This window comes from Denticeps clupeoides, unplaced genomic scaffold (assembly GCF_900700375.1).
Source record: "Denticeps clupeoides unplaced genomic scaffold, fDenClu1.1, whole genome shotgun sequence".
Taxonomy (NCBI): Eukaryota; Metazoa; Chordata; class Actinopteri; order Clupeiformes; family Denticipitidae; genus Denticeps; species Denticeps clupeoides.
Window position 1 is genome coordinate 50,841 of NW_021629806.1, and position 24,616 is coordinate 75,456.

Genomic DNA, 24,616 nt, shown 5'->3' on the forward strand with positions numbered 1-24,616 from the left:
GAAAGGTTAATACAGTCATTACTGAAATATTATGCACATACACACACCTATATATGAATGAGTGAGCAAGAGGTTAAAAAAAATATATATATATATAAATAAAAGAGGCTACTTTGCATCTTACCAGGGTCAATGTTTTCGGCCACAAGAAGAACGTGGCATTCCCTCAGACGCTTCAGAATGTCTTCGTTTTCCCCCCTGAGAACACTACGCTCCTGCTCCAGCGTAGAACATTTACTCTACACATACGAAGGAATGCAATCGGTGTAAAAAGGATGTCAAGTTGAGCCTCGGGGTGTGTAGCAGGCAAGAATCTGACAATAAAACACCTAAAACCAGTGTTGCTGTGCAAAAAAAAAAACAAAAAATGCAATATTCGCCATTGTTTTTAGCCAGTTTAACTTGTAAAAAGGTTAGTTTCAGGTAAACCTGCTTTACATGCCATTAAGCCAGTGGTGCTGAGAGTTGGTTGACAAACGCAAAATGAAACGACAGAGACTTTCCTTCTGCGAACACGCACCTGCATTTCGTGGAGCCGCTTTTGTAAAGCCTCGTTGGTCGACGCCAGCAGCTGGTTGTGTTCCCTCAGCTCGTTCTGCGCGGCATACCGGGTCGAGGGTCTGAGGAAAGACGGACAGGCGGCGTTCAGACAGGACGACGCCCGCTGGGGATCTTACGGCCAATTTGGGGAAATAAACGGCGCTCACGCTTTGAGGGACTTTCCGGGCGGAATTTTCCTGAGAAGAGACAGAATCGCCGGTTAGTTAGTTGAAGCCCTGGGCTGTGGAATTGTGTGCGTGTTGATGTTGTTGTTTTTTATTTTTACCTGGCAGGGTTGTCGCCGAGAGCTTTGGTGACTGTCGTCTTGGGTTCACCTTGTCCGGCCTTCTTCATTTCAGCGAGCAGTGGTCGACTGCAAGAAAAGTTCGACGCGATCACAATCATCTCAGTCAGCATATATATATTTAATAAACGATCACCGTGCTCCTTTACCCAATGGCCGCCGCGACAACGTTACATCCGAGGAAAGCGCTTCGGCGCGCGCCGCGCTTGGGAAATTTGAAAGGGTAAAAAAATAATCGTCACTTCCGGTTGCGGGACTTGTCGTTGGTGCCCCCTCCTGGTTGTCGGTGGAACGTGCGATGTTTCGTTCGCAGTGTTTTCGTGACGTTCTCCACCTACAAAACAGTTTATGGGTAATTTTGATCTGGTTCTGTGCGCGCCTAATATACTTTATCCTTAATTTATTACTTATATTTACAGCATTTATCAGACGCCCTTATCCAGAGCGATTTACAATTAGTAGTAACAGGGACACACTCGCCTATGATTCAGAAGACCCAGGTTCCTGAGCAAGACACTTAACCCTAAGTTGCTCCAGGGGGACTGACCCTGTAACTATTGATTGTAAGTCGCTCTGGATAAGGGCGTCTGATAAATGCTGTAAAGGTAAATGTAAGTGTCTTGCTCAGGGACACAATGGTAGTAAGTGGGATTTGTCTTCCAGTTCGTAGGCGAGTGTGGTACCATCTAGGCTTCTACCACCCCGTGTCCCGGCGCTACTTCTTAGTTTATTATTAGAAAAAATAAATATAAGGGCCAATCGTCCCTAAGGCGGCAAGTGACCGTCACGGGGAAATAATGATCTTCATTTAATTTTCTTGTCAAATTTTTTCATATGAATTTGCAATCAATGTTGAATCTTGAATAAAACCAGGCAACCAATGCCATGGCTTGCTTTTGTGAAGATGTAGGCAGAGCGCGACACAACCAGTGTTCGTATTTTTAAGGCCCCTTGGGTTAGCTTGTAGTGGGATCGACGACCATCCATTGCCAAAAAAAAAAGAAAAATTGATGTAAAAAAAAAAAAGTGCGCATCGTGGATATTACGCGGATTTGGCAACAAGGTCTGTGGCGGGGTCCCGTAGAACCCAAACGGCGCTACTGCGCATGACAGCACCGGGAGCGGTTAAATTCAAACTGCCGGAGCTGTCTAACAACAGCGACTCGTACACACCAGAAAAGGGCTGTCAAATGCAAGCGGCCTAGACGTAAGTAGACGGTTCAAACCCCAAAATGAATTATTGTTCTACAATAACGCACGCACACGCGAGTCACAACGTCCAGTCGCAGGCGTGAAAACGCGTTCAGGTTATTAATAGTTAGCAAGCTAATGCTAGCAGCCTGTATCTAATTTCTGTCCGTGGTCCGTTCTCCACTTTGTCCGTTTTTTTCATAACAATATATTTTTTTTACGTTGATAAACCTCTGCGCCGTCAGTGATCCTTCTGAAGACCTGAGTGGGCTTCCGTTATCAGCCTGTAATGGATCCCACCGAAACCCTGAGATTCGAGTGAGTACATGGATGCCTTGTTAGCTGCGTTATTACTCTAGGCCAGAAAGGACTGTATGTCCTTTCAAGAAATGCTTTGGGGAAACAGAAGACCATTGTGTCAGTGCTCTGTTCGTGTATATTATCTCTATAATTTTTGTTGACATTTATTCATGCTCAATATAGTCTTTGTTTTTACTTATTGACCCATCCCTATTCATCCTACATATCATGTGAAAGTGATACTCAGCGCAACACCCATCTAAATAAAAAAACTAAAAACTGACCTAATCGTTCTATCAATTTCAGTTTTGAACCTGCTGGGTCAAGCAGAAGGAGGATTTCATCGGTGCGTAGTTTATAGATTTATGACAATATCAGGCCTATTTTTGTTTGTTATTTACTTTTGTTGTTTCGTACATCTGCTGCTTTACCAGATTTTAAAAGCACCTCGCCCTTCCACCAGACTCTCTGACTCAGACCAGAAAGAGGTTCAGGTAGCAACAACTGAGCTTTATGAGTTTACGCTGCCTGTTGGATTATTGTCCATCAGATGCTTTAAATCTCTTCTGTTTGCTCATGTTTTTTTTTTTTGAACAGGCTGAGAATGTCAGGCCAACAGAAAAAAGGCGGAATTCACGTAGGGTCAGCTTTGCCTCCAAAAATGACATTCGTTTGTTTGCAAAGTAAGTATTCACAGCGTATGCTTTAGAAATGTGCACCAAGACCCTCAGAGTTTATTTATCACCTCTCCTCCCACCAGTAATGAAAGAGGTGCGCCTCCTGTACGGAGTCCTTTGCAAGATGTTTTCACCAGCGGTAAGTTTTTATTCGGTTTTTGTCTTAAAATGTGAGACAAGATTGTATATATTTTTTATTTGGTTTGATTTTTCTTATCCCTTTTTATTTTAAAGTCTATTAAAATGTAACACATTTGTCTTTGATGGGAATAAGGCTTTCAGTTGCGTTTTAGCGATAATTTACATTATTGGTTTTCTTTTCTGTTTGACAGGAACAGATCCTGAGAGCACAAAGTAAGGCTAAATCTGATTACTGCAGTTAATGAATGTTTGTGCCAATTGGTGGTAAAATTCAGATTGTGTGTTTATTAACTGTTTATACAGGGGCATCTATATTCATGAGGATGGGACTCAGCCCGTTTCTGGTACTGAATTATTTTCCTCTGTTCTGCCATATTGTTTTGTAGCACTGATTTCTAACTGTGGTGCCTTGTTATGTATCTGCTCATGCTTAATTTCCTCTTTTTTTTAATACAGGCATGGATGACCTGTTAATGGCACCTCTTCACGTCTCACAGCTAAACAACAAGGTTATCATCATTTTTAATGACATGAAGGCTTTTAAACCATTTTGTGTCATAATTGTATTCATACTATAATGAGACACAATTCTTCAAATATCTTAAGCACACCCTTAACAATTTGCCCAATTGTATTATTAAACAGGTCAGGTTCTTCACTGACCCCACTGTACAGGGAGATCAGACGAAGGTTTTTGATGCAGAAGAAGATGCCTACATGGACATGACCCACTGTCACACTATTGTTATTGACAAGGACTCAAACCTGAATCTTGACTGTGGAACAGAGATGACCAGCAGTGGACTTTCTAAAAACGAAACGACTCAGGACAAAAGCATATTCCACACTCAAGTAGAAAGGGATACTGACTTTTTAGCCTTCCTAGCAGGTTTTTCACAGAAGGATAATTCCAAAAAGTGTGATGTGGCACCTAAAAATGTTGATTATGTTACTGGAACCGACAAAGAAAATCTTCCTCCAGTTCTGTCATCGAGGAGATCAGACCGTCCAGGTACCTCTCAATCCCAGGGTCTTCATCTTAAGAGGAGAAGTACAGGACATCCAGAACAACAACTGATAGAGCGCACAAAAATCCACACTGAGGGTGGAGGGCCTCGTCACGGGCACTATGATGTTCCTGGACAAGGTTTACACTGGATAAGTGCCTCGCAGCAATCAACTTTGCCCAACAATGAGGACGATATGGAATTGACAAGAAACCAGACTGTTGCAATCAAATTCAAAACTACAGATGTGGATAATAGAGCTGAGACCTTGAGACTTGATCCCAATAACACAAAAATTTTCTCTGCGGATGAGTGTGGGATGGAGCTTACTGGAGTAGTGAGTGGGTCCTTTGGAATTCAAGGGCAAGTTGAGACTCAATTTTCCAAAACTGCCTGTGCATCCACTCATGAGCTTGGAAATCAACATTGGGGTGGTGGCTTTCCCAGCGTTGCTAATGCATTGTGTCTTCCTGATTCTGACAGCACACAAATTCCATGTATTTCGACAGTAAACATCAAATCTAAAGGCTTTGATCAAGTGGAGCCTTTTGGTGAAGTAAGGAGAAGCATGTTGTCTAACCAGACTGTGGTGGATTGTGAGGGCATGAACCTGACCAAAGCTCTCCATGGACATATAGAAGTGACCCATATGGGCAGAGATGAAACAAATAAAACCCTTATTTTTTCAAAGGACGATTGTGATGGTATGGAACTTACGCAAGGACAGAATGTTGTAATCAACTTCAAATGCTCTGAAAAGGAACAGTATGTCCACAAACCAAGAAAAAGCCTGTCCTTTCACCAAACTGTTGACTTCATGCAAGATGAAGCCATGGAGCTTACTGAAGCAGTCACTGCATGCATTGAAGCTAAAAGAAATGACACAGTGCTTCACTCAAATCAGAGTGTTTGTATGGATTTGCCCTTAAACCAGGCAGCTTTCAGCAACTCCAAAGATTATATAGCTTCTGGTTCTTCAGGTTCTGATGACATGGAACTTACTAGAAGTCAAACAGTGGTCACTGACTCAAAACACATGGTGGGTTATTCATTACAGCCTGCCAGGAGCATTTGCAATTTTGACAAAACCATTGTGTTTTCAGATAAAGATAATGGCATGGAGATGTCTCAGTGTCAGACGGTTGCAGTGCATACAGAAGAACAAAAACTGACAGTCAATGAACCAAGAAAAAGTTTGCATTTTCATAGAGGTGTTGAGTTCATGCAAGATGGCGAGGCCATGGAGTTGACAGAAGCCATCACTGGATGCATAGAAGCCAACAATTACTCAAGTGGCAACAAAGGTGGAAGCCTGCTTCCCTCCAACCAGAGCATTTATATGAATTCGATTTCAAGCCAGACTGTGGCCAGTGACTCCAGAGTTCATGGTAACTTGGATCCTGATGACATGGAACTGACTAGGAGCCAAACAGTGGTCACCGACTCCAAAAACATTGGCTTGGTGCCTCATTCACTAAAAATGTCAATCAATAAACCAAGAAAAAGTTTGTCCTTTCACAGAGGCGTGGACTTCTTGCAAGATGGACTGACCATGGAGCTGACTGAAGCAATCAGTGGATGCATAGAGGCAAACGGTCACTCAAACCAGACTGGGTTCACTGAGGTCAAACCTATTCCAGATGCCATGGAAATGACAAGGAACCAGATGGTAATTATTGCCTTGAAACACACAGAGTTGGTCAATGATTTCTCACTCAACGCTGCAAAGGATGTTGGTGGCAATCAAGAGTTGAATAAAACCCGTTTTTCAAATGATGACCCATCGGGAACAGGCTTGGCGTCTTACAATAGTGACAATTGCACAGATGACTGTCCGGGCATGGAGATGACTGGGGTCATTGGTGGAAATGTAGAAACAGACAGCATGTTCATTCCTTCCAATGCGAATACATGCATGGATTTGACTTTAAACCAGATTGTTTCCAATGTCTGGCCTGCTAGTGGCTCAGTCCCTGATGACGACATGGAAATTACTAGGAGCCAGGATACAAACAGAACACTTATATTTCCAATGAAGGACAATGAAATGCAAATGACTGGAATTCATGGAAAGAAAAAAGTGTTGTGTGGTTATGAGGAGCCGTTCTTCAGGTCAGTAAACGATAAAGAAAGAAGCACAGGTTTTAGTAGCCTTTCAGATTTTAATGACACAGAAATGACTAAAAGTCAGACTGTTCTGACTGAGTCTCACCAGGCAAGAAAAAGTTCACCTAACATTTCATCTTCAAACCAATTAAATGATGGTAGAAAAGAAGTAGAGAGAAGCAATGTTGATTGTCCTAAAATGATGGAAGGTCTGGAAATGAACAGAACAATCACTGGAAATGTTGGGATTGATTCAGTAGAATGTAAAATTCAAACCTGCACCAGGACAGAAGTTGAGACTGGTCTTATTGGCACTCCTGAGCCAGACGTCTGTTCATCCCCTGTGTCTTCAGTAACCCGAGACTTTGAAGATCAGCAGAGGGTAGCCATGTCTTCCATTTCTATTCAGGACCATAGAGTCCTGGAATCCTGGAAGTCTGCCAATGCAGTGACTTGTGATCTGGATGAAATGGAATTCACTAGAAGTAAAACTGTGGTTATAGACTCTGTTGGCGTAGAAAGAACAAATGAACCAGCTCCTGTGGATCCTCAAGATCACTACACAGAGTTTCTTTGTCAGGAAAGTGTGCTTCCTGAAGGAAACACTCATGTGGCAGACAGCGCTGATTCTGTAGTGATGTATGGTGATAACCGGTCTGAGGAACCGATCAAATCAAGACGCAAGAGTCTGGCAGATCTCCAGTCAAAACTTCAAAGCATATTACAATGTATGAACCACAGCAACGAGGAGGTGGTGGGGAGCGTCACAGCCCCGTTGCCTCAGCTGAGGGAGAGATTGACTGAAACGGAAGGTCTGAAGGAGTTGAGAACTACAGCGACTTCAGACGAGTTGCGGAACAATTCACTGTCTGAAGGTTCTGAGAGGAAAACCATGGGCAGTTGGCAAAACAAGGCACTCACAGCACGCATTTCTGTTGGAGGGTTCCTTCCCAAACTCCCCTCGAGACCCAAACCAACGGATCCTGACCCTGTTATGTCCAAAATTGCTGCTGCAGTTCAGAATGATTACACCACTTGCGAACCCAATGGCAGCTTCGAGACTGTAGACGATCTCAATGATATCGAGCTGCCAGAGATGAGCGCCAATGAGGATGTGTCTGAAACCTTGGACAGAAATTGTCTCAATAAGACAATGGATATAGAAACACCATCCGAAGTTCCGGTGCAGGATGATGAAGATTCAGCAACCTCTCAAGGCCTGAAAAGACCATTTCCCGAGGATCACCAAGAGACTGAAGATTCTCAAAGAAAGAGGCCACAGTCAGAATCACCCATTCAAGAAATGGTAATTTTTTTCCTTCAGTTGAAGACTATTTGGATAATTTTACAATCCATTTTGGCAGAAAATAGGTAAACTGTATGTATACAATTTCTCTCCCAACAGGTCCCTTCAAGCCCTAATGTACTGTGGGATAGTAAAGGTCCAGCAGGGTCAGTGAAGACCATGGATGGCACCAACTCCAGCAGTAACTCCACCAATATTAAATGTGAAGCAACGTTTGAGTCCAGTGAGTGATCGAAGTGGAACTTGAAATGTTCCTGTTCATTTTGGCGAAAAATGATCTAATTGCTGTATGTTCATGTTGCAGTGTATAAATCTGCAGAAATGCAAGGTGACTCCCAGATGGATTATGAGACAATGGATTCTGAATTTGATTTCCACAAGGTATTTAACCTAAAGTATGGTTTTATAAAATTGGTTTGTGTGTATATTCAGTAAAGGCCACCTTCTCATTCAATGTGTTTTCTTTATTTTCACGGCCATTTACATGTGGACAATGAACACATGTGGAGTTATGTACTCAACAAAAAAAGGTGAAATAACTGAAAACATTTTTTATATTCGACTTTCTTTGCTCTGATTACTGCTTTACACACTCTTGGCATTCTCTCCATGAGCTTCAAGAGGTCGTCACCTGAAATGGTTCTCCAACAGTCTTGAAGGAGTTCCCAGAGGTGTTTAGCACTTGTTGGTCCAGCTCACCCCAAACCATCTGGATTGGGTTCAGGTCCGGTGACTGGAGGCCAGGTCTCCACTTTTTGTTAAGTACATAACTCCACATGTGTTCATTCATAGTTTTGATGCCTTCAGTGAGAATCTACCAACGTAAATGGTCATGAAAATAAAGAAAACACATTGAATGAGAAGGTGAGCCCGAAGTTTTGGCCTGTACTGTATATATGTAATGCTTTCTTTTTTGTTCTTCATTTCAGAAAGTTGAAGATGGCAGCATTACAGTAAACGAGTTTCTGCGACACTTTGGTATTGACTTTGTCATACACAGATCTCGGCCAAGTGCACTTCCCGAAAAGGTGGGCACCAAATTTCACTTTAAATCAAAATCCACCTGACTCACAGGGAGGCCAAAACTGTAAAATAACACTGTGCCCAAACCATGAGGTCTGTGAGTTGGAGAACCCTCATCTAAGTTTTTAAAAAAGCTTTGCATATTGTTATTATGTTTGTATGTTTTGTTTTTATGTGTGAATTTACTATTGTTAAATTCTTAAAATTGGAAGCATATGTTGGCTCGTTTTATTCCAATAAAACGAGTTTTACCAAAACAAATGCTCTGCATCATATTAAACTATTTTCCTTATTTTAGTTTGTTCCTGATGACAAACAAAGTATTGAACACCATCTGCGGGAGCTGCACATTTACCGCCCCAAACAAAGGGTTTATGATGCTGAGTGTGAGAAGCTGACGGAGCTGGTGGAAGGGTGGGTGTCCCGTTTTTTTTTTTTTTATAATTTTGAGTATAAATACATAATTTTGTCTGTGCTTTCAGATTAAAGCCGCGGATGCTGGAGCAGGACAGTCTGCTCAGAAATGTAAACAAATCCCTTCTGCAGGAAATGCTTGTCTTGTCAAAAGAACAGGTGTGTAATTTTAAAATATATTAATAATCATGTTTTGTTGTTTGAAAAGCATGAATGTATTTCATTTGTTTTTTTCCCCCTCTAGCTCCAAATCTTTGGCTCCAAGCTGAAAGAGAGAAAGGGTTATTTTAGGAAGAGAAGTAAAGCCCGCTCTCATGAAATGAAGGTTGGGATGTATTCTGAACTGGTCCACACGGTGCAGGTGAGCTCTTCGGAACTCAATTCAATCACATATGTGTGATTTTTGGTGCGATTGCATCCTAAACTGTTTCTCCTCCTCCTCCTCAACCGAGTATAGGAGGCTGAGGAGAGCCTGAGGGAGAAGATAACGAAGGCTGACAAGTGGCTGGAAGAGTTGGATGCATGTGCACATGGTTTGGAGATGGGTATGCAGAAATATTGTACAGTAGCACTTTATGATGTCATTACGCACAACTTTAAAAAAAATATATATATTTTGTATTTTAGAATCAAAACGAGAGAAATATGGCAAACTGGAATTACATATATTAACAATACTTTTCAATTTGTTTTACCTTTATGCTTTAAAGAGATCCTATATGATTTTGTCTCCATATTTAATTACGTTTTTTGTATATTTTGTACTTTAGAAATATCTGCAATTGACTCTGCGGTGACAGATTCATTTGACCTGCCACCAATATTGGAAACACGGCAAAAAGGCAGGAAACATATCAACATACAAAAAGCATTATTGTGGTTTTTGAGGTAATGTAGTTGAAATTATTATTATTATTTTTTTTAAACCCTAGAACTGGATACTCTAGATGTCGCTCTGGAAAACAAACAGAGGTATGTTTTATAGTGAGCTGTTTGTGGCCTCATATGGTGATAAAAAAAAAATCATTCATTTCAATAAAAATATTTTACAGCAGGAATTTTTAGGAGTTATCATTATTGATTTTTTTTTTTTTTTTTTTTTTTGTGCGTGTAGGCACCTTACCCAGTTGGGATGTGAGAAGATGGCATTGGGGGAAAAGCTGGTGATCTTGCAAAAAAAGACTCGAGAGATGGAAAACCACATCAATCTCCTGGATAGGTTAGCTCTGCTCTCATACATCACCAAATAACACTTTTATTAGACAAATAGCTAATCGAGGTTTTGTAACAATTCTAGTCTGATTATCCAAATGAAATATTTGTGTTTTTTTTTTTTTATCTGAAAGTGTGAATGAATGGAAACTGAGCCAGAAATGCAACAGCGGAGCTCTGTTCAGCTTTTTGTACAACTCTATTCAGTTAGAAGTGACCTTCCAGCAGTCAAAAGGTAAGATTCATCCTGTTTGAGATACTGTTTATAACATTATTTTTTTAAAAAGAGGAGGATAAGGTGCCATGTATCGGCATTATGCTTTATAGGAGAACATGGCCTGAGCAACCAGTCTGAACAAGATCTCCTTGACATCTCATTCCATTTTCTGCTGGATGGTGAGAGTAAAACATTCACTACCATTTGGTCATTTTGGTGATTTTCATGTTGGCCTCAATCTGTCTTCTTTTTTTTTTTTGTTGCAGCTGATAAGTCAGAGTGTCATGCAAATATGCTGCATAAGCTGATTTACCAGTACACACAGTCTAAAAAGAATTGGACAGAGGAGTACCAGACAACTCGGGACATTCCCATGGTAGGTTTAAACCACTTTGAAACTACTAATCAAAAGTTTGGAAGCAACTTATTTGTTTATGGGTCTTGTATGTTTTATAATATAGAACAAAACTGAAGAGACAAGATTGAAATAACACACCAAAGGTTATATAATAAACCAAACAAGGCAGCAAGTAAGCTGTGGGCTTCCATCAAAGGTGCCCATGGAGCAGTGTGCACATTAACTTGCTCAAAGATACCTCAGTGACACTTTGGCAGTTCAGGATTTGAACCCTTTGGTTAAAGGTATGCTTACCGACCAGGCCACCACTGGTTTCTCAACCACCTTAAGTTGGACAACGGAGATGGCCCATAAGCCCCAAAGGCTCGTGTTAATGAGCATCTTCTGATGAAAAAAAAGATGTCGAAGCATGTAAAACTGAAGAAAAATTGATTCATTATTTGCATTTATCAGACGCCCCTTATCCGGAGTATTTGCAATCAGTATATACAGGGACGGTCCCCCTGGAGACACTCATGTTTAAGGATCTTGTTCAGGGATACAATGGTAGTAGTAACTCTGTGGTCTTCTGGTTCATCGGCGAGTGTCTTACCCACTAGGCTTCTGTCAAAACAATACTCAAGGCCTCTACTAAGCAAGCCAAACCAGCAGTCAAAAAAAAAAAAAAAAACTAACTCATTTGCACACCTTCACCCTACCAGTTACACATATTTTATGTTTAAGACGTAAAAGTGCAATATTTGCATATTGGTTCATTGTTTACTTGCAACATTTGCAATACTGTGGTCTGTAGCAGTCGCAAAAAACATTTCACTGCATATCATACCGTGTATGACTGTGTATGTGACAAATAAAATTTGAATTTGAAACATGACAGTGGAAAGGAAAAACTCCCATCATCCCCCAGTCAGCACTGAATTACCCTGGGTTGTTCATCTCAGATCACAGGTGTATTGCAATGTGAGCTGCTTTGCTGTTTAAAATGTCCTCCCATCTCCCGTCCATAACCGCCACAGAGTATGTGCGTCCAAGCTTTTGACTGGTAGTGCATGCATATAACTTGAGTTTTGTGATTCACAGTAAACTGACAGCCTGTGTTTCTCTTGACAGCTGCTGCATGATGTCAGCCTGGTGGTGAGCCGCTGTCGTCTCCTGGGCGAAGAGATCCACCGGCTGAAGAAGTGGGGTGCTCTCAGACTGGGGATTTTGGAGATTAGTTGTTCGGACACAATGTAGGTCTAAATTTGTTTCATTTTTTTAATAAAAGCTTTTATTTTAGTAATGTTTTTTGCGTTTTTGTTCCAGGGTCAGTGTCTTGTTTTCCAGCCTCAAAGCCTTTGTCAAGTTCCAGATCACCTTAGATATTCCCTCATCGTATCCATTTGGCTGTCTTAAGATCCAGCACTTGCATAACTATATTGGTGAAACAAGGTTAGAAACGAGCACTTTCTGACCATGTTAATATTGTACAGTTTTATAGTGAACATCGTATTATAGAAGGCGAAATGTTTAATTTTTTTCATTTTCCCCCTTCCAATCCCCTGACAGAATGGATCAGGTAGCGGCCAGCGTGTCTTCAGTAACCCCTGCCAAGAACTACTTAACCAAGGTCCTGAAGATAATTCATGACGATCTGCTGGCCTAAGCCTGACATAAACCGGTTTTGTTGTAAATACTGGAAATGTGTATGTATAAATGTTTACAGTTTATCATTTAGCTGTATGCGACATTATATTTTGTTGTATATATGTTGGTAAATAATAAAATGTTAGTGTTCCCACTTTAAGAGCCTAAGCGTTTAATGGTGCTTTTTTGCATATTCTTTGTGTTGTGAAAATAAATTTGTCGTGAAAATCTGCAAGTGTTTTTCCTTGCTTTAGGAGCTGTCTTCGATTATTATTATAATTGTTTTCCGTTAAGGGCAATGTCGCATTTAGTGTAACACTAATTCAATACAGGTTATTACTAAATGTATTAACCGTTCATTTAATGCTGCTATTCCATAACTGAGGATCGATTAATGAACTCTGGCTTCTGCTAGAAACATTTTCAATTTCCGAAGCAATTTCCTTCGGGATTGATAAAGTTTCCTGATTCTGATGCTAAGAGTCCACGTTTAGGACATATTTCAGACTTGTTACACAAACACATGTGAAACACATTCACAAATGAAACTGACACGCATGCATTTTTTTCCATTTGTTTTTAACTTCGCTAATTCCTTGGAGTTTGGGCCAATGAAGACATAATTCAGTTCTTCGCGGACACACTGAGATGTATTGAGATGATACAGAGAGAAAGAAGGGAGAGCGGCGACGCTGCCCGGTTTGGACTGCGCATGCGCAACATACCATTACTGATATGAAACGGGTCGCCACTCAAGAATCCACAGAACCGCCTTCCGGATATAGTGAAGATTTTTCCCCTCACACGAACATGTGAAAAGCTTCACTAATGCTATATGGGCGTTTAACACACCGTTGAAGTTAATTTTTTTTTTGTTACATAAGAGTCTATTTCACCTGTATCTGTGCGAGCGTTTCAGGTATAAATGCATGCTTGGCAGTTTCACATGTGTATGCGTACCAAAAGTCTGAAATATTTCCTAAACGTCCCCTCACTCTTTCTCGGCGTTTTGAGCCGCGCCTGCCCCTTTAAGACAGCACGCCGCGACGTGGACGTCATGACGTCACCGGCGCCGCCGGGCCGAGCGGGAAAGTTCGTCTCGCTGAGAGGTGAGTGAGATGGCGACGCGGTCGCCTTGTCGCGTTTCCCTGCGCGGGGCCTCCTGCTTCAGTAAACGCCGGCGCTGTTAAAAAACCTGCTTGTGCTGCTGCTCCTCCTCACATTTCCACTTTTAACTTACGTGGGTATTTGACTAAATTTACCGATAACCGACACGTTTTCGCCCGTCGGCGTCTAAGTGCGGTACGTGTCTGTTTTGTGTATTTTTTTTTGTGTGTTTTGCGTCGTTGCTGTTCGGTTGTCGCCTGCACTGCGTCTGCGTTGGTCTACGACGGTCAGGTCCAGGGTCGTGGACGGACCGGTCTGATCTGGTGTATATCGGGCCTTTTTTTTTTGTAAAGCTCAGGCACCAGCAAAATAACACGTGTTACAAACACGACTTTTACGTTTTCTAAGTCGTATTTTATTTGTTGTGCTGTGTGTTTACATATACGGGGCTGTCTGTAATCGAGCATGTCGATGTGGCTCACGGTATTTTGGCGAATCAAGTTCGACATTTTCGAAATAATAACTTTACAGCATTTATCAGTCGCCCTGATCCAGAGTCACTTACAATCAGTATTTACAGGGACAGTCCCCTCTGGAGACACTCAGGGTTAAGTGTCTTGCTCAGGCACACAATGGTAGTAAGTGGGGTTTGAACCTGGGTCTTCTGGTTCATAGGCGAGTGTGTTACCCGCTAGGCTACTACCACCCAGACCCAGTGGTTGGTTCTTGTCATCACTGTGATGCAGAGCACACAGCATGATGTGAGCAGTAGGCAGCCGTGAAAGGTGCCCTTGCCAGTTGGGGATTTGAACCTGTAACCCTCACCAGGACTGCCCGCTCCACCCTTACAGGAGTTTATTACTAGGCCACGGAGGAGGCTGCTCTGATGTCCTGTGGTTGCTTTTTAACAGGGCTGTCCGACAGAATCCAGGATGGCGATGAGGAACGAGGCCAGGGTGGAGGCGGCGACTGAGGAAGAGGAGAATTTTGGCCCTCAGCCTCTCAGCAGACTTGAGGTACCATCCTGGTGGAAAAATAAGATTTGCGTAGCCAGATAACCGTGAAATATTTAAGTTCCTAATTAATGGTGTTCTGTTTCCTCAGCAATGTGGCATCAGTGCGAGTGATCTAAAAAAGTTGGAGGACGCCGGCTTTCACACCATCGAAGCTGTAGCGTATGCCCCCAAGAAGGAACTTCTCAACATCAAGGGCATCAGTGAGGCCAAAGCAGATAAAATTCTGGTACGATAGTCTTCCTGCGAAGATCAGTTTAAAGTACATCTTAAAAAAATAATAATAATTTCCCCTCTTCTGTCCCCCACCTCCCCTCAGACTGAAGCGGCGAAGCTGGTACCGATGGGCTTCACAACTGCCACAGAGTTTCACCAGCGGCGCTCCGAAATCATCCAGATATCGACCGGTTCCAAGGAACTTGACAAGTTACTCCAGGGTAATTCCTGTCGCTTCTCCTGGACCGTTATTCCCAGAGCGTCAGTCCCATAACCCTCCCAGTTTCTAACCACACTGGATGAAGGGCTGGGTGATATGACCTAAAGATAATATCACAATATTTTTAAGCTATTTTGCGATTCTCCTTTCAGGGTTCAAGATTTGATTATATCAGGATATACAGTTCACTGAAAATTGTAAAAACAGAGCTGAAATACAAGATATTGTAATCAGTCTGTCATGTCCTTGTAGCTATACAATATCACCACGTAAAATATTGTGATATATTGCTGTATCGATAATGTATTTTGAGTGTTCATTTATATATTTAAAATGTAAAATATCTATTTTTTAATATCTATAAGATTTCCTCTAAATCCCTGTATAAATGCTAAATTCATCTCTTTATTGCATAAAATGACACAATATAATGAATAAGTTTAACATCACAAATGCTTTTATTTTAAACCAAAATATAATAAAGATATGGCCCTAACTAAAGAATGGGAACCTTAACTTTTAAGTCATCTCTGCATACATAAGTGTACTTATTTCCAAAAGGACAAATGAGACAATTGAAAGCCATTAATGTCACATTTATCATGGGAACACTTCACATTTATTCTGTGATGAAATATGTGATTTATGTACTAAAGTCACATGAACACGGGTTACTGAACAGATTCAGTTTTTTGAAAAAGCCATTATTGCTTAGCGTTTTTTTTTTTTTTTTTTTTTTTTTTTTTTTTTTTTTTTGCATTTTCATATGCTCAGGTGGCGTAGAAACTGGCTCCATCACTGAGATGTTTGGTGAGTTTCGGACGGGGAAGACGCAGCTGTGTCACACGCTTGCAGTCACTTGTCAGGTATTTTAGTTGTTTGCATCTTTTTTTTTTTTTTTTTTTTTTTTTTTTTTTTATAAATCTCTGCAATCTGTCATGAGCTAGTTGGCTCACAACACACACTTCTGATTCCGGGATTAAACAAAAGTTTAATTTAAAACGTTCACTACAGCGGTACAGTGTTTTAAAATTATGTATACTGTTCACATTTTGATGGTCACAAGGTGTACATGGTGATGGAATATGGATTTATTATTCCCCCGCCCTCACCAGTTGCCTGTTGACCAAGGTGGTGGCGAGGGTAAAGCCATGTACATCGACACAGAAGGCACCTTCCGACCGGAGAGGCTTCTGGCCGTGGCTGAGCGGTAAGATGTCCAACTCGACCCCGGTTGTGTTTATTATGAGGGAAAACTCAACATTGCCACCGGTTTACAGATTCTAGGGAAAATGTGCAAAATGCCAGGAACATTTTATTTTCATCTCAGAAAAATTGTTGAAACCAAGTTTGGATTTGGTAATCACCAGAGCTAATCAAACTGAAACTCTGCCCGACAGGTACGGCCTGGTTGGGGGTGACGTCCTCGATAATGTTGCCTATGCCCGAGCATTCAACACAGACCACCAGACCCAGCTCCTGTACCAAGCTTCCGCCATGATGGCTGAGTCCAGGTAGGAAGATGTCAGTTTAGAATCTTTAACGAACAAGAGGAAGCCTTTCCACTCAGTCCATTCTCGATTAATAGAAAAAGTAGCGGAGCTGTTTTGACGTTGTGAATGTCCTCGTTTCTGCTAGGTACGCCCTGCTGATCGTGGACAGTGCTACAGCCCTGTACAGAACCGATTACTCGGGCCGGGGGGAGCTCTCGGCCCGTCAGGGTCACCTGGGCCGCTTCCTGCGCATGCTGCTGCGATTGGCTGATGAGGTTAGTCATCAACATCCTGTCTGAATGATGTAGGTGTTTTTTTTTTATTATTTTTATTATTATTGTTATTGGTTTATAATTGATTTTTGTTTGATAGTTTGGCGTGGCAGTTGTCATCACAAACCAGGTGGTAGCCCAGGTGGACGGAGCTGCCATGTTCTCCGCTGATCCTAAGAAGCCCATTGGAGGCAACATTCTGGCCCACGCTTCCACTACAAGGTACATCATGGACTTCTTCCTACGGCATGCTTTTTAAATTATTATTATTATTATTATTTTTATTTATTTTTTTTATTTATTTTTTTTTACTTAATCAAAATTGTTTTCTGATTTCTTCTGACAGGCTGTACCTGAGGAAAGGCAGAGGCGAGACCAGGATATGCAAGATCTACGACTCGCCGTGCCTGCCCGAGGCTGAGGCCATGTTCGCCATCAATGCTGACGGGGTGGGAGACACCAAGGACTGAGGACTCGTGCATGAGCGTGACCTGACACTGGTCAACAGCTTCAGGATACGCTGGTGGGAGAAGATGAATCACGATATAAACTGTGGAGAGGTGGACCGAGATGAGAGAGGCAGCGGCATATTCATCATTTAATGACTTCCTTGCTGAAGAACATAACAAGCTTTTTTTTTTTTTTTTTTTTTTTCCCTGTTTTGAAACACTGTGTTATGTACATAGTCATGTCCTGTTATTTGTTAAATATCTACGCATTCTGTATATAATTTAGTACTAAAAGGCGACCTTTTGTCATGTTTTACTTGGATTATAATACAACTCATGACCCATGATCAGTAGGTTCATATTATATCTGAAAATATAGTTCAGTGAAAGAACCTTTTTTTTTTTGGTGATTATGGGGATTTCCAGCTTCTGAAATCTTTTCCATTATATTTAAAAAGCAAGTTGTTATTATATACACTGCTAAAGAAAAATAAAAGGAACACAAGATTAAGATATACTAGAAGGCAAAATTCCAGGGGAAATTTTGATTGGTCTGTCCGGGCATTGGTCACAGCTGCGGGCATGGAATTTGTAAAATGGGAATTCTTTAATGTGGTACTGCCTTCGGACTGACCACTCCGTTGTTTCTTTACGTTTGACTGTCTTCGCGTGGCGGTCTTTAACGTAAGACATGTTCTTTTTTGCCATTCTCAGCACAATAATAAATGGTCTGTCTTTCTGACAGACCCAATTAGATCTGAATGAATTAAATATACTTACTAAATATTTAGTACTTTACATCGTTCATTGTGCTCGTAGCAAAACCAGACAAACATTATCAATGGAAGTCAAATTTATGCTACCACTAGAGCAAAAACACCGCCAGCATTCAAAAGGTCTACGGCCACCATCCACAGAACCACTCCTTTATTGGGGATGTCTTGCTATTTACTATCAATTTCCACCTGTTGTATATTCCATTTATGGGGCGATGGTGGCCTAGCGGTTAAGGAAGCAGCCCCGTAATCAGAAGGTTTACGTTTACAGCATTTGGCAGACGCCCTTATCCAGAGCGACTTACAACGTGCTTAAGTTACCATCGATGAAGAGATCAATTCCGGTTCACTAGGACCCCAACTATGAATACATCTATTTTATTCACTCTGTTGTAGATTCTGTACACAAGTTTGACAAGAAAATTACAATTTAATCTAAATATTCTTTAAAGAGGAAGGTCTTGAGCTGCCGTTTGAAGGTGCTCAGTGACTGAGCTGTTCTGACATCAAGGGGAAGTTCATTCCACCACCGAGGGGCCAAGACAGAGAAGAGTCTAGATGAATGTCTTCCTCGTACCTTCAGCGATGGACCAGGCGAGCAGTACTGGAGGCTCGGAGTATACGAGGTGCAGTGCGAGGTGTAATAATGGCTGTGAGGTAGGGTGGTGCTACTCCATGTTTGGCTTTGTAGGCCAGCATCAGTATTTTGAACCTGATGCGTGCAGCTACTGGGAGCCAGTGGAGGGAGCGTAGCAGAGAGGTGGTGTGGGAGAATTTGGGAAGGTTGAAGATCAGTCGTGCTGCTGCATTTTGAATGAGTTGTAGAGGTCGGATGGTACATAGTGGTAAGACCAGCTAGAAGGGAGTTACAGTAATCCAGTCGTGAGATTACTAAGGACTGAACCAGTAGTTGGGTGGCCTGGGTTGACAGAGAAGGGCGGATTCGTCTGATAGAAGGTTGCCAGTTCAAATCCCAATCCGCCAAAGTGCCACTGAGCAAGGTACCTGTCATGGCTGCCCACTGCTCACTAAGGGTGATGGGTTAAGTGCAAATTTCACTGCGTGCACCGTGTATCACAAGTGACAATCACTTCACTTTCTTCTTTTCATTTGCACAACAGCATGAAAAATTGATGGGAAGCAACACTGACTGACAAGGTGGACAGTTTAATTTCACAGAAGCGTGTTGTTTAAGTGTTCCCTTTATTTTCACTTTTTGAGCAGTGATATAAATGCAAGAGTTTGTCCTGGAGCATAGTAGCACAAACTTTTCCTTCCAACGGGATTGTTTTTTTTCCCCAGCGCCATGTCTGGCTTAAAATCTGTTTATTTAAGTGGGAACAAAGCAGAACAGAGAAGTTTTAGGTATTAAATACATTATACATACTGACAAATGGACAGTTTTTTTGTCATGACTTTAAATAAAAGGCCAAACAACAAAAGACATTTAATAAATAAAGACAAACAAACATTTCACATTTCAGAATCAAGACATTTTATGTCAATCAAATAGGAAAAAAAAAAAAAAGGCAGCAACATATTTTTTCTGTATTTCAATTCAGTGCTTTAGGTTTAATAGCAGACCTGTTCAATCTCTAAAGTGTTACTATTGTTGTATTGGAATTTAAGGTCAAATGTACTTAGTTGTACCATGGGGGAGGGGAAAAAAAAAAAAAAACAATACACAAATACATAAATATAAATGTATGCGGAATGCTATCAAACAAAAAAAAGGAATGGCAACTTCAGGGAAGAATCAGGACAGGAAAGTCCCGTCTGAGTTCAATCGTGTAAACATGAGATGTTAAGGGTGAAGTGTGAGCATGACTGCTACAACGTGCGACCGCACACTTCTTACTGGTCATCATCCACCATGATCAACCACTTCTCGCATCCAGACACATAGATGCATGGATTAAAACCAGCCAGTGAGAACCCGTGGCTCTCTCAGCTTGGTTGGACGAAGCTCGTGAAAACTGGGGGTCAGTGTGGGTCTGTTGACGTGTCGATTAAAGCTCTCAGTTCCTCTTCCAGCTCAGAGCTGTCAGGCTAGTTAAGGGAATAAAATATTTATCATTAATTGACATTAATTTGGCTTGTGGCAAATTTTGAGATGCTGCAGGACGTTGACGGACCTCGCTAGTGCCACTGGGTGTTTTCAGGGCCAACCTGGCCCAGTTGCAGGCCTCTGAAGTGTATCCAAGCTCCTTGTGACACTACAAACACAAGACAGACTCATTAACATTCTAATAACGTTTCAAAAGTGTCCCATTTCAATAGTTTTGACATCACGTTACCTTAGCAATGTACAGCCGCACGGTCTTGGACGAGCCGGGGCTGAGCTCTTCTGCCTGCAGGGGGCGCAAAAGACTACATTTATTCAGACAATTGGATTGCAGGACCAGTCAGATTCCCAAAAGCCATTACAGTTTGGAACAATATACACTGACCCACGGGCTACATCCCGCAAGATTATAGCCCGGCAATATGAAGTGCTGAGAACACACAAACTACAGATCCCATTATGCAGCACTTCAGTTGCCTGGCCAAAAAGCGGAGACGCTCAAAATGTAGTTTTGTTTTTTTTTTTGTGCTTCAAAGTCACCAAAGCGCCGTATGAACTCAGTGCGTAGAGTGCTCAGCACTTCATATCGTGGATGTGGCACACAAGGCCACATGTGACTGACTAAGCCCCGAAATATTTAATAATTATGTCTGTATACTGTGGAACAATATTATTCCTGTTGTCAAATATCTACTAATGAATGACTTTATGACATTCATTACTTTGCAATATTTAAATAACTTATACAGAAGACCATATTAATTTATTTACTCTCTTGTATACTCCACTTGTATAAAACACAGCAGAAATTATTTTACTATTACATTTTTCTTGTGTTGTCATATATACATATAAAATGTCTGCACTTAAGCAGTTGATTTTAATCTCATTTCTGTCAGAAATCTAATCAAAGTGTACCTTTACCTTCAGAAAATGTTCCAGAGCCTCGTGCAACGTTGGCGAATGTGGAGATGGATACATTGCTGCTACTGCCTTCTTCTCCAGCCAGCCCAGCATAGACATCTGCACATTCAATAATCACATTTGAATACTGCCGCTGCTCAATTAGCTCAAGCGCTAGTACAGGTAATCCCATGAAAGCCACATGCAGCATTAAACACATCAACACAGAGTAACACTTTAATGCAAATCCAATTTCTACAGCTCACCTCGTAGCACCAGCGGCCCAGCATGTAGAAACAGAGCGGATCGTCATCACGCAGCGCGATGGCTCGGTCTAAATGCTCCTGAACAGCATACACCACAGTTATTTACATAGTATATATAATGTATAACAATCCAACGTGATTAGTCTCCTAGACCAAAGCCTACTCGAATCCTCAGGCGGTAACGTTACACGCGCATGTAGCGCTGAAGGGATCAACGTAGCCGCTCCCCCCCCCCCCCCCCATTCACCGTGACGTCGTGTGCCGCCAAATTGAAACCAATGTGTGGGTCTGTTACTTTGCATTGCTTAGAACAGAACAGAAAGCGGGTTCTTGTGGCGAGCGAGAAACAACGACTGGTTGCCGCTCCTGCGCTCCCTGCACAGGCGTTGACAGCAGAACAATGCGTTCATTTCAATGCATTAAACATTATAAAATGAGTTGCATTATAAAAAAAAGTTACCAGCCCTAACAAAATTTCAAATGAGGAAAAAGAATTAAGCTCAGTTGAAATTAAATCCATTTTTACCGTTTACTATAATCTGTTTATTGTAGTACCTCAATTTGCCATTTAAAACAGACAATGCTCTTTTCATCACATTCCTTTGTGATCATTACATATTTTCAAGTATCTCCAAAATTTTTTTAATTAATAATGAAAATATTCTAGTGTGCAGTAGTACAGATTTGGAATTTGACAAATGATGTCCTTGGGGAGTCAGGAAATGCCTGCTGTGACGAAGTATTCCCCAAAATGAAGAGTTTGCAGACAGGTTTACCTTGAGGATGTGACTGCTCTTGAGTTTGCTGTGCATGCTGTCATACTGAGAGTTGACACCGGTGAGGACAGCGAACCTAAGGAAAATAGAGAGAATTATTATAATTTTTTTTAAATGGTCGGGAGACACTGACACTTCTGGAGAACACTTCAGCACTTACCACTTATGGCATTCAGCATTCAGTCCATTCCTCTGCAACGCAGCCTCAGCCTCGTCACACCCTGCAGGCCCGGAGTTAAAAGATTGCAGTGAAAAATTTGCACTGACGATGTCATTAATTAAAAGTGCCGAAAGAGCATTCCTAACTTCACCTTGCTCAGCATAGCTCTTCCTGTCCTCAGGATCCTGGGTAATTTCATGCATATCTTTATAGGCCCGGGCCAAACGCCACAGGAACTCCACGCTTTCACCATACTGACAGAGAGAAGGCAAAAAGAGCTCAGGCCATGTTTTAAACTGGACAAGTATTCAGACAGACACGCGGATGGACACGTTGGTCACCAGTAGCTTGTTGGAGTGGAGCAGATGGAAGCCCTGCGTCTTCGCTGTGTGGTCCCCCTCATGCAACAGGTCACACTGGGAGAGCAGCGACGTCAGTTCGGGGCTGGGGACCTCCAACCCCTCATCATCGTCGTCGTCGTCATCTTCCTCAGCCTGCGAGTCCCCCTGGCGGAGGGTGAGGACCGTGGCACAGCTGCGGTCTTCGTCCTCTTCGTCTTCTTCTTTATCCTCCTCCCTGTCCGTCTCGCGGTCCGTCTCTCGGTCAGTGTAGTCCGATTCTGCGTTGGCTGTGGAATAGCTATATAAAACCAGAATATAATGGTTATTAAAACATACACTCATCCATGTGTAGGTCAGTACAGGAGTCTACAGTATTTTCACGTTATCGGATTTTCGGAAATCAGAGAAACCTTGCCTTCTCATTTGTATTGGACCCCCCCCCCAAAATGAATTATAATGCACTTCCTTATCCCAACTTGTAATTTAATCTCTTCACAGCACATCTTTGGTTGTGGAAATTGAAAGTGATGGCACTGTATAAAATGTGTTTTAAAGAAGACGAACTCAAACACAGTGAAAGAGCGTCTACCATACCCGGCTTCGCTGTCACCGTACAGGCTGGCAGGGCCGGCACTGGCGCTGAAGTAGATGGAGCTGGAGCTCATGGAGTCAGAGCGCTCACGAGGGAGGATGTGGCGGCGTCGGCGTGCCCGGTGGCTCTCCTCTACTGCCTTCCTGTGGAGAAGGGGGCATTTCATTAACTAGATCAAAAACGAAGGAATTCCCGCCAGAGTGTGTGAGGCTCACTTCACGTCTTCGATCATCCTCTCAGCAATGTCACTGAGGCCACTGCGTAGCTCAGATACCTCCTTCTTCAGGCCTGAAACGCACGTCAGCACCTCGTCCAGACGGTTCCGCAGCTCGACCTGCTGCTCCGGGGAGAGACCATGAAATGCAGCGCCCAGTTCTACAAACACACCAGAAGGAGCGGTGTCGCACACTTATTACGACAGGAGGGGCCTTAAAAGCCTGCATCTTCGGACAACAGCCTTACCTTGAACCTCAACCACCTGGATGCACTCCCCTTCAGTGCGGTCAAGCAGCAAAGGTCGCGGCGGGGTCGGGGGGGCTTCGTTTTGTCTCCGGCTCACCTCCTTGTATATCAAGTAGCCGGCCAGTCCGACACCGGCCGTGGCTCCCACACCTATGCCAATCAGCCCGTTTTTTCCCAGCGTGTTCATGACTCCACAAGCGAGCATCTTCAGTAGATCCTGGAAAAAAATATGTAATACAACACGGCTGTGCTTAATGTATTACATTATACTAAACTTATTAGATGCTGTATATTATAGGTATGAGCACAGCAATATTTACATTTTATAAAACAAAAAAGATTTTACATTTCGGATGTCTTAATAATGTTTTTTTTAGACGTGATTAATAATTACTTGGTGTGTAAGGCGATACAGACTCGCTAACTGCTAACGCTGCCTGTGGAACAAGCTAACGCGGCTAACATGCTCCCTGTCCGCGCACACCGCTGACAGGCTGGACCATCATCGGCGTGCGAAGCTGGGTCAGAAATGACGACTCGACGGGTTCTAATCGTTCCTCGGTTCTCAACGTTTCTGCCCAGCTGCAGCCCGGACCCTGTCAGGTGCAGGCGCGGGTTAGCCGGTGTGCTAACCTGGTTCAGTAGGGGGGAAAAGACGAGTGCTTGCTTAAAGACTAATACGACTAAAAGTAACTAAACACGTTAACGACACACCGTCCTACCTTCTATTGACAAAACCAGACATGCCGGACAGATGTGGCGTTCAGGATGGAGCTACGCATCCCTCCTACCTCACACTTTCGCTATCTTGACAGCGTCCCGGTTGTTGCCAGATCTCGTTGTTCTGCTGCGTCAAAGTCTACGAGAACGAGCCGTTTATATTTCGACGGTTTATATTGCACGGACATGGCAACACTAATGATTGCCAGATTCTTACTGAACAAAAAGGGAAAAAAATCACGAAGGAAACGTTGTTCAGTCGTGGCCAAAAGTTTTGAGAGTGGCACAAACACTGTTTTTTTATTATGGCAAATTCGAGGGCCCTAAAAAGGAATTACACTATGATAAACAACAGGGTATCAG

The 24,616-nt window shown here is 42.3% G+C and overlaps 4 protein-coding genes across 7 annotated transcripts; 3 read left to right on the top strand and 1 right to left on the bottom strand.

Moving 5' to 3' along the window:
* Positions 1–1,987: 1,987 nt before the first annotated feature.
* Positions 1,988–5,332, top strand: LOC114774553 (kinetochore scaffold 1-like). Its single transcript, XM_028966337.1, has 11 exons — positions 1,988–2,051; positions 2,281–2,353; positions 2,642–2,681; positions 2,770–2,829; positions 2,933–3,018; positions 3,096–3,151; positions 3,345–3,366; positions 3,457–3,497; positions 3,610–3,662; positions 3,799–5,046; positions 5,264–5,332. The coding sequence occupies exons 2-11, from the start codon at positions 2,325–2,327 to the stop codon at positions 5,330–5,332; spliced, it is 1,704 nt and encodes a 567-aa protein (XP_028822170.1). The 5' UTR covers positions 1,988–2,051; positions 2,281–2,324.
* A 611-nt stretch (positions 5,333–5,943) lies between these two features.
* On the top strand, positions 5,944–12,581 carry LOC114774557 (kinetochore scaffold 1-like). Its single transcript, XM_028966343.1, has 17 exons — positions 5,944–7,572; positions 7,672–7,795; positions 7,877–7,953; positions 8,502–8,600; positions 8,894–9,009; positions 9,078–9,168; positions 9,254–9,370; positions 9,467–9,554; positions 9,780–9,851; positions 9,942–9,981; positions 10,124–10,228; positions 10,356–10,456; positions 10,549–10,617; positions 10,705–10,814; positions 11,907–12,028; positions 12,102–12,227; positions 12,345–12,581. The coding sequence occupies exons 1-17, from the start codon at positions 6,001–6,003 to the stop codon at positions 12,439–12,441; spliced, it is 3,126 nt and encodes a 1,041-aa protein (XP_028822176.1). The 5' UTR covers positions 5,944–6,000; the 3' UTR covers positions 12,442–12,581.
* Positions 12,582–13,512: 931 nt separating this feature from the next.
* LOC114774555 (DNA repair protein RAD51 homolog A) lies at positions 13,513–17,300 on the top strand. 3 transcript variants are annotated; one of them, XM_028966340.1, is made up of 10 exons: positions 13,513–13,531; positions 14,441–14,545; positions 14,634–14,771; positions 14,862–14,979; positions 15,753–15,844; positions 16,094–16,188; positions 16,379–16,492; positions 16,617–16,746; positions 16,844–16,965; positions 17,090–17,300. In XM_028966340.1, the coding sequence occupies exons 2-10, from the start codon at positions 14,462–14,464 to the stop codon at positions 17,211–17,213; spliced, it is 1,017 nt and encodes a 338-aa protein (XP_028822173.1). In that variant the 5' UTR covers positions 13,513–13,531; positions 14,441–14,461; the 3' UTR covers positions 17,214–17,300. The 3 variants fall into 3 exon arrangements, with proteins under 3 accessions (XP_028822173.1, XP_028822171.1, XP_028822172.1); XM_028966338.1 differs by lacking the exon at positions 13,513–13,531 and adding an exon at positions 13,539–13,662; XM_028966339.1 differs by lacking the exon at positions 13,513–13,531 and adding an exon at positions 13,698–13,724.
* Positions 17,301–19,170: 1,870 nt separating this feature from the next.
* LOC114774556 (regulator of microtubule dynamics protein 3-like) lies at positions 19,171–24,372 on the bottom strand. 2 transcript variants are annotated; one of them, XM_028966342.1, is made up of 13 exons: positions 24,256–24,372; positions 23,534–23,750; positions 23,287–23,446; positions 23,074–23,214; positions 22,480–22,777; positions 22,290–22,392; positions 22,139–22,199; positions 21,979–22,054; positions 21,203–21,280; positions 20,958–21,056; positions 20,266–20,319; positions 20,104–20,184; positions 19,171–20,017 (listed from the first exon to the last, which is right to left on the bottom strand). In XM_028966342.1, exons 2-13 carry the CDS (start codon positions 23,736–23,738, stop codon positions 19,952–19,954), a joined length of 1,422 nt encoding a protein of 473 aa, XP_028822175.1. In that variant the 5' UTR covers positions 23,739–23,750; positions 24,256–24,372; the 3' UTR covers positions 19,171–19,951. The 2 variants fall into 2 exon arrangements, 1 of the variants encoding a protein (XP_028822175.1); XR_003744826.1 differs by having other exon boundaries at positions 19,957–20,017; positions 20,266–20,338.
* Between the last annotated feature and the right edge of the window lie 244 nt (positions 24,373–24,616).

Bases quoted from the DNA above. Each gene is read 5' to 3' on its own strand.
- LOC114774553 (XM_028966337.1), top strand. From the start codon at position 2,325: ATGGATCCCACCGAAACCCTGAGATTCGA. The intron at 2,354-2,641 runs GTGAGTACATGG...TATCAATTTCAG, and splicing joins ACCGAAACCCTGAGATTCGA to TTTTGAACCTGCTGGGTCAA. The intron at 2,682-2,769 runs GTGCGTAGTTTA...CTGCTTTACCAG, and splicing joins GCAGAAGGAGGATTTCATCG to ATTTTAAAAGCACCTCGCCC.
- LOC114774557 (XM_028966343.1), top strand. From the start codon at position 6,001: ATGGAGATGACTGGGGTCATTGGTGGAAATGTAGAAACAGACAGCATG. The intron at 9,371-9,466 runs GTGAGCTCTTCG...AACCGAGTATAG, and splicing joins AACTGGTCCACACGGTGCAG to GAGGCTGAGGAGAGCCTGAG. The intron at 12,029-12,101 runs GTAGGTCTAAAT...TTTTTGTTCCAG, and splicing joins ATTAGTTGTTCGGACACAAT to GGTCAGTGTCTTGTTTTCCA.
- LOC114774555 (XM_028966340.1), top strand. From the start codon at position 14,462: ATGGCGATGAGGAACGAGGCCAGGGTGGAGGCGGCGACTGAGGAAGAG. The intron at 14,546-14,633 runs GTACCATCCTGG...CTGTTTCCTCAG, and splicing joins AGCCTCTCAGCAGACTTGAG to CAATGTGGCATCAGTGCGAG. The intron at 15,845-16,093 runs GTATTTTAGTTG...CGCCCTCACCAG, and splicing joins CGCTTGCAGTCACTTGTCAG to TTGCCTGTTGACCAAGGTGG.
- LOC114774556 (XM_028966342.1), bottom strand. From the start codon at position 23,738: ATGCTCGCTTGTGGAGTCATGAACACGCTGGGAAAAAACGGGCTGATT. The intron at 21,281-21,978 runs GTAAACCTGTCT...TATGCTGTTCAG, and splicing joins AGAGCAGTCACATCCTCAAG to GAGCATTTAGACCGAGCCAT. The intron at 20,018-20,103 runs GTCCGTCAACGT...TCCCTTAACTAG, and splicing joins CACCCAGTGGCACTAGCGAG to CCTGACAGCTCTGAGCTGGA.